The 8,773-nt window shown below is 39.7% G+C and overlaps 1 protein-coding gene across 1 annotated transcript in view; it reads left to right on the forward strand.

The window, feature by feature from the left end:
* The window catches only part of CNTNAP2 (contactin associated protein 2), a 1,400,287-nt gene that overhangs the window by 1,040,169 nt on the left and 351,345 nt on the right, over positions 1 to 8,773 (forward strand). The window contains exon 14 of the mRNA XM_042471198.1: positions 1,336 to 1,492. Coding sequence (XP_042327132.1) covers positions 1,336 to 1,492 — 157 coding nt within the window. The remainder of the gene's footprint in view (positions 1 to 1,335; positions 1,493 to 8,773) is intronic.

The following is an 8,773-nucleotide window of genomic DNA, read 5'->3' on the forward strand; positions in this document are numbered from 1 at the left end:
TTTAATTTCTTTTCAGAAGATTTATCACAAAGCATTAAAATCAATAAAATGGATTTTTCACAGAAATATCTCCCCTGATATCTCAAGAGTGCAGCTTTCCAATTTCCAATACAAGGTTTTCATCAATAGATGGTAAAATGTGTAACATCTTCTCACCTGCAGAAAACTTGCAACAGTTCCTAGGAGACCCCATGATTCCAAACTCATCAGTCCTGAATTAGATTCATATCTAGCTGGTTTTCACTGACCTTAGACAGCTGCAAGTTATGTCTGCTTAAGGTCATGTGGGCGACATGCAAGCTCTTATTGTAACCTATATAAAACTATAGACTGGCATTAAACATAGAACAAGGAATACTTATCCTTAATGATTTAGATGGGCCCAATAAACCTAACATTGTGTGGTAGTCTTTGTATTTGGTTGTATTGCCCACCAATATAGCTTTTAATTAAAGCACTGTGCAGCTTAGAAAGCATGAAAAGAATTGCAATAAAATTCATCATACTAAAACAAAACAAAAATTTCAATTCAGCACTGTTGCCTTAAATATCTGGAGATGTAAAGAATTGCATCTACTCCATATTCTATCATGACCTTTTGAGAATGGCAGCTTCTTCATTCTTGGTAGCCACAGATCAGGTGTTATGTTGTGGGATCAAAAAGTGTTCTTTTTTTTTTAACCCTTTTGTCCAAAGGATACCAAAAAGACTTTGATTAGTGCTTCTCAATTCCCTTTATGACAGAGTCAGCTTCCTAGGTTTATTGTTTCCCATGCTTCAGTACCTCAGTTTCAATATGTAAATTTCTATTTTAATCGTCTGTCAAACATAGAGACCCTGTATTATTTTAATTTTGTTCAAAATGAACAGCTCATCCTCCCCCCCCCCCCCACCCTCAGTTTTTCCTCCAAACCCTAGCTGCCCTTTTGCATGTCTTCTCCTTTATTATATTGCTCCTTTTAGCAAACGATTCTTGTGAACAGGTACTTGCACTTTTTATTATTTATGAACTTGTTTTATGACAGGGCTAGAGAAGTCCCAGGTGCAACAACCTGGTTTGTTGTTGTTTTCATGTTTCACATCAGGGCTAGTTCCTAAGACACTGATTGCTTATGAATTAGTAATACTGTCTGGCTGTTGTCACAGATACAATGATTTCTTAATGATTCTATCTGTGTGTCTGTAATAGAATTTACTATCATGTTTTATCAATGCAGTTCTTTTCCAGATAAGCTCCTGAGATTCAATCCACATATAACTTTCATTCTTTAGAATCCCTGAACTCTGCTGCTTTAAATACAACTAATTTTTGTATATATTTTTTTTTCTTTACAGAGGGTAATCCATATACCTGGTGGATTGGACGTGCCAATGAAAAGCACTATTACTGGGGTGGCTCTGGACCTGGCATTCAGAAATGTGCCTGTGGCATCGAACGTAACTGCACTGATTCCAGATACTATTGCAACTGTGATGCTGATTCTAAACAAGAGTAAGTCCAATGTGAAGTCGAAGGCTTTCATGGCCGGCATCCATAGTTTTTTTGTGGATTTTAAAGTAAACAAATCTTGTCTACCAGTCCACATCCTATCATACAAGTGCAAATGAAAACCAGCCAGAGTCAGGGGTTTTCCCAGCAGACAATAGATCACTAATTAAATAGACACCCTGAGGCCTTGCCATTCAATAACAAATCAACACACAGATTAACATGTAAACCACCTCCTCTCGGCCAAGGGTCACACAGAATATATTCCTCACTCACTTCAATGCCAGCATTCTCAAGATGCCAGCCACAGATGCTGGAGAAACGTCAGGAATAAACTCTTCCAGAACACAGCCACATATTCCAAAAACCCACAAAAAAAACTAAGAGAAAGTCCATTTTTAAATCCAGAAAACATATTCAGGGGTAGCTATGTTGGACATGTAGCAAAATACAACAAAAATCAAAATCCACATGCAGCGATAACTTTATTGGTCCAACTCCAAAGCATAAAATATATTACCTAAGGCGTGGTACAGAGCGCTAAAAAGAGGCGCTTCCCTGGCACCTCTCTTCGCTCCGCAGGAGCGCCTCAACAACCAAATTGCACAGCACTGTTGCTGAGCAAAAAAGGAGCGCCCGGAAGCAGCGCCTTTTTGCGGCGGCGCTGCAATGCCGCAAAGCACCAGAGCTGGCATGTTGACGTCGCAACTGCGCCACCCCGTCTGGAAGCAGCACGGCTGTGGTGCCACCATTACACACCCTGTCTGGTGGGCGCACCACAGCTGCAGCGCCCTTGTCACATGCAAGAGTGTGAGAGCTCCGCCCACCAGGCAACCCTCGCACGTGATGAGGGCACCGCAAAGGCCCATCTGTTCCGGGCCTAAATTTTCAAAATTTCACTGGTTTCTTCATCTAGCAAAAATGTAGAGATGTAAGGATCATTAATTACAATTTGGTAAGCATACAGACTTTTGTTTTCTCACCCCCTTTAATTTTTTTTAAACAAGCCAAGAAATTTAGCACCACCTTGGGGTAGGCAAAAATATTCAGATGGTCCATTTGCAAATAAACTGACCAGACAAAAGAATGTCCATTTGAAATTCTTTCTGAATGGTTTTATGGCCTCAGTATTAAGCTGGGCACTTAAGCAGCAGAGGTGCAATTCACACTCCCTCCTTTGTTGTTGTTGCTTCTGTGTGCTTTCAAGTCATTTCTGACTTATGGCAACCCTAAGGCAAACCTATCACAGAGTTTTCTTGGCAAGATTTGTTCAGAGGGGTTTGACTTTGCCTTCCACTGAGGATAAGAGAGTGTGACTTGGCCATGGTGAATCAGTGGGTTTCTGACCCAGTAGTCTAGACTGATGCTTTTTAAGGCCATCTTAGATCATACAATCCAGTGGCTGCAGAAATTGCAAAGTGTGTGTGTCTGTGCATTCAAGTAGCACAGCATCCATGATCCAGAGGAAAAAGAGTGTTTCTTCAACAGATCATTTTGGTTGAAATGCAACACAAAGGAGCTGAAACAGAAAACTGATCCCAGCTTGTCTTTACTATATTCTTAAAAACTACACCTTCGCATAAAAGATAACTTCTCTCTCCTTTGTGTAACATTTTGTGTTTTAGGGTTGACAAATTTGAATCCAGTCATTGGCAAAAACAACAACACAGAATTTCAGCATCTCATTGTCACCTTTATTTATTATGAATTAAGATGGTCCCCAAAAGCACAGAAACCTACTGAGAGACCTTAGGCAGGTCATGCTTTCTCAGCCTCAGAGGAAAGCAATGGCAAGGCCCCTCTGAACAAATCTTGCCAAGAAAATCTTGTAATAGGCTTGCATTAGGGTCATCAAAAGTCAGAAATGACTTGAAGGCATGCAGTAACAAAAGTCAATTGCAACCCCTGCTGTTTTACTACTCAGCTAAGTACTGGGGCAATAAAGCCATTCAGACATCAAATTTCAAATGGAAATTCCAGCCCCCTCTCCCTCATGTGACAGACAGAAACATTTTAATATCCTCATGCTTCACCTGCATGGAGAACAGTAAATACATTTCCCACCCTTCTTCAGGGATGAGAACAATTTGATAGCTATATTCATTCCTACCAAGCTGTTGAAAACCATACAGGAGAAAAAGGGTGACAGTGTTATTGTCACAGGCCTAAATTTTGTCTCAGATGTTACTCTGTTGTCAGTTAAAATTGTACTGAGGGATTTCAATGCAGGCAGAGGAAACAGAAAACAAATTTCCATTACCAAAAGAAAAGAAACTTCCCCTGAGATCCACCTGTCCCTGTCCTGTGCAATGGTAACTGATCCATATTTAGGCAGAGAACATTGAATTTATCAATGAGTCTGTATACTATTACATCTGGAAAAGCTTTTAGGGGCTGTATAGGTAAAGCTTGCCAATTGTAGTCCAGTGAAAGAGTTACCTTTGTTGGAGATAGAAACCTCAAATTAAGTTTCAGTATTTTGCCTCTGGCCCCATACAGATAGGCCAAAATAAAGCTGCTTCAGGTCACTTTGGAGGTATGCTTTTTAAATGATGCATGAGTCCTAGGAGTCCGGAAGCCACGCCAAAGGACTGGAGCGTGGCTTTGCTGTGTTTTCTGGACTTTTAGAGCAGATCATTAAACAGAGAGTCTGTGAACATCTAGAAAGCAATGCCATAATCACAAAAAGTCAACATGGGTTTCAGAGAAACAAGTCATGCCAGACAAATCTGATCTCTTTCTTTGATAAAATTACCAGCTTGGTAGATGAAGGGAATGCTGTGGATATAGTATATCTTGATTTCAGTAAGGCCTTTGACAAGGTTTCCCATGATATTCTTGCAAACAAGCTTGTAAAATGTGGGCTAGACAAAATAACTGTTAAATGGATCTGTAATTGGTTGACCGGCCGAACCCAAAGGATGCTCAACAATGGCTCTTTTTCCTCCTGGAGGGAAGTGACCAGTGGGGTCCCACAGAGCTCTGTCCTGGGCCCAGTGTTATTCAACATCTTTATCAATTACCTGGATGACAGAATTGGGAGCACACTTATCAAATTTGCAGATGACACCAAATTAGGAGGAACAGTTAATACTCCAGAGGACAGGACCAACATTCAAAATGATCTGAATAGACTAGAAAGCTGGGCCAAAGCTAACAAAATGAAATTCAACACAGAGAAATGTAAGGTATTGCACTTAGGGCAGAAAAATGAAATGCACAAATATAGGATGGGAGACACATTGCTGAATGAAAGTACATGTGAAAGAGATCTAGGAGTCCAAGTAGACCATAAGTTGAACATGAGTCAACAGTGTGATGCGGCAGCTAAAAAGGCCAATGCAATTCTAGGCTGCATCAATAAAAGTATAGTGTCTAGATCAAGAGAAGTAATAGTGCCACTGTATTCTGCTCTGGTCAGGCCCCACCTGGAATATTGTGTCCAGTTCTGGGCACCACAATTCAAAAAGGACATTGAGAAACTGGAGCGTGTCCAGAGGAGGGCGACTAAAATGGTGAAAGGTCTGGAAACCTTGCCCTATGAGGAATGACTCAGGGAGCTGTGGATGTTTAGCCTGGAGAAGAGAAGGTTAAGAGGTGATATGATAGCCCTGTTTAAATATTTGAAAGGATGTCGTACTGAGGAGAGAGCAAGCTTGTTTTCTGCTGCTCCAGAGAACAGGACCCGGAACAATGGATGCAAGCTACAGGAAAAGAGATTCCACCTCAACATTAGGAAGAACTTCCTGACAGTAAGGGCTGTTCGACAGTGGAACACACTCCCTCGGAGTGTAGTGGAGTCTCCTTCCTGGGAGGTCTTTAAGCAGAGGCTAGATGGCCATCTGTTGGGGATGCTTTGATTTGGATTTCCTGCATGGCAGGGGGTTGGACTGGATGGCCCTTGTGGTCTCTTCCAACTCTATGATTCTATGATTCTATGATCATTTAAACACCATACCTCCAAAGTGACCCGAAGCAGCTTTATTTTGTCCTGTCTGTATGGGGCCTCTTTCTTCTTTTAAGTTTTTTAAAGTGTATATTTTTAAGTTTTAAGCTTTTTACATTTGCAGATCACATCAAATAAGGAGGGGTAGCTAATACTCCAGAGGGCAGAATCAAAATTCAAAATGACCTTAACAGATTAGAGAACTGGACCAGAACTAACAAAATAAATTTCAATCTGGAGAAATGCAACGTACTATATCTAGGCAGGGGAAAAAATGAAATGTACAGATATAGGATGGATAGCACTTGTCTTGACAACAGTAAAAGGGTAAACGTATATCACTGAATACTAAAGTTAAGGTTGTCCATGTCATTGTATTTCCAATTTCTATGTATGGCTTTGAAGGCTGGGCAGTGAAAAAAGCTGATACGAAGAAAATCAACTCATTTGAAATGTGGCACTGGGGAAGAATTCTATGAATACCATGGCCTGCTAAATGCTAAAAATGGGTCTTAGAACAAATGAAAACTGAACTCTCCCTAGCAGCCAAGATAATCAAAGGGCCTGAACTGTCTGACTTTATCCCTACACGAGCTACCTATTTGTTTGAAATCGTTTTTGGTGATTTCCCCCTTTTCCATTTCTTTCAACTCAGTTGAAAATTCTTCAGTCATCCATCCTAGTTTCTTGAGACACATCCAATTTTTCCTCCTCACTGGAACAGTTTAAAATTGTGCCTTCAATATCTCCCATTTGAGAAACTCCCATCTGTTCTGAACTCTCTTCTTTTTAACTATTCCTGGCCATGGGATCACACCTAGTATTTCCCTAAGTTACTGAAATCAGCCATCTTCAAGTCTTGGGTGAGTGTCTAACTAAAATGGCTGATCCCCTTGTTGCCTCTTTCACCTTTTGGACAATGGTATTGTCTGCCCCAATCCTGCCCTCCATGGCACCCTTTCTCCTCCTCCTCCTCCTCCTCCTCCTTCACCCCAATGAAGGGGAGGCATGTTCCACCCTCTGCCCTCCCTCTGACCTAATCCCTCCCCTGAACTTGACCCATTCATGACCAGGGTGAAGTTCATATTTGCTGGGACCTGGTTTTTCTCAAAAGATACAGGAAATACTCCTCTTTCAAAAGACCCACGCCAAGAGGCATTTGTCCCTGAACGGATGTGAAAGCCTCGATTTTGCTTGTGGAAGAATCAGGGCCAACATGAACTTCCCGTGGTTAATCCGGTTTCTAAACCGGGGTAAAAGGTAGTCTGAATGGCCCCAATGACTCTTAGATTGTCTTGGGAAATAGAAAGCAATTGAGTTGCATACATGAAATAAAGCCAATTATATTTAGACATTTACCTCCCTTTCAAGTCTAGATAGGATTGCCTGGCATCTTTGGAAACTGTACAATACCTTACAATGTGTGTTTGTGTGTGGAGGGGTACCAGTCTGAGCTAATTTGGCAAGGTTTCCATTCATTGGAGATAAACAATACAGTTAAGCACTGATTGCTCTCCTGAACACATCAATGGGAATGTTTCCTTCCTTGTCAGCAGGAGTGAAAGAAATTCCAGTTTGTACTTTAAAATGAGGCTTGATTTCTCCAGAATAGACAAGGATCTAGACTCTCTTGCCTTAACCTTCCAGCATGCCTTTTTAAAATATATGCATATTCTGGCAAGAAGCAGCTCCCTGCCTCAGCGACTACCAATTTGTATTTATTGAACATGACTCTGACAGATGGCTGTATGCTGCCTCCGTGTGGATGTGTACTGCCTCTGTGTTCAGAATGAGGCAGTATAGCTTAGAATAGTAGGTGCAAGGAACAAAACAAATAGCCTTTCAAGCTTGTTAGCCTATTTAATCCAATATTATTCTGGGTGAAGGATATATTGATTGCATTAGACTGTGTGCATACTTTAAACACAAAACATTACATCACTCTCTCTAATTTCAATTTAAGAGGTATTTTCATACTAAAGATCTAAGTTTATTTTCAAAGGGACATATTTTTGTGCATGAAAGATTTGGTTCCATCATTAATTTTGTGTCACTGCTTTGATCTTCAGTGATTATATAAATGTGTGATTATAACTTTTAAAGGTTCAGTAATGAGACATATTTCTTGCTTTTATTAGCATTTTTCTTTGTTGTAATCATTCTGTTAATACTTGGATCAATAGTGGCACGCTGACTGTTAGAATTTAAAAAATTATTCATTGCATTATTAATGATGGCTGAAGTGCAGGAAACCACACAATTCATCTGAGATAAAACAGATAATTAAGTATATGGATTAACTGAAAGTGAGGGTGAATGAGAGAGGCTTTTTCACAGATGGGTTTAAAATGATGAAAAATGAATTTTTAAAAAGATGCTGAGGTGTAACAAGCATAGAAAGTGCTGGGTTAATGGGCTGAAAGGTACCATCCTAGGTAACTTACCTCAGAGAAAGTCAGTGCTTGGAAGGTCAGTTGCAGCTTTAGAACAAGATGGATCTCTAAAATGATGTAAAGTTGACAAGCAATATAGAAGATATTTACAATGACTGAGGTATCTTTCTTAGGCTACTCTTGGTCTTCATTCTAGCTGCTGATCAGGTCCATATCTAGTTCTCTTCAACAACACTATATCATGCAATATTTGCAGATTATATATTGGGCTGATGGGTGATTTAATTAAACATACAGTATATTGATGACCCTATCTCAACATAGTTAAAAACCAAAAAGCTTTTTGCTTGTGCGTGCAACCTCTTACTTCAACCCTTCATAGTGTAAGCAAACCAACTAGAAAGTCTTCAATTAATCACATTTTCCTCTGTCATCCAAACTACGAAATCATGATTATCAGTTTCAGAACAAGTCAGAATATTAAACATAAAATTTAAAATATGTTTTTCATTTTTGTGTGCCCTTTTCATATGTACAGATCTTGGTATGCTTCCTTTACTGAAATATAAACTGCACAGCAGACTTAAGAAAAATACAGTTTTTAAGATCTAAATGCACTCAGGTCCATATTTAGTATCAAAAAGTGTGAATTTCATTGCTCATTGAAATGCAAACTGAACACATTTCTCACCTATCCTTAAACAGAGATAACTTCAGGCTAGCATATTCCCACACCACCTCATTTGTATAATGAGATCAAAAGCTGAGTTCTAATTTGAGTTATATTTTGCTGAAATTAAGCCTCTGAAGCCTGAATAGTATTGTTGTTTTTGTTGTTTTTATATCCATTTATAGCCCACTTTCCCAAAAAAATGGGACTCAATTTTTACAAATTATAGTGGTAGCAATGTACTAAGAGTGTCTGCTAAAGTGGAATACAGAAAG

Source organism: Sceloporus undulatus, chromosome 6 (assembly GCF_019175285.1).
Source record: "Sceloporus undulatus isolate JIND9_A2432 ecotype Alabama chromosome 6, SceUnd_v1.1, whole genome shotgun sequence".
Classification (NCBI taxonomy): Eukaryota; Metazoa; Chordata; class Lepidosauria; order Squamata; family Phrynosomatidae; genus Sceloporus; species Sceloporus undulatus.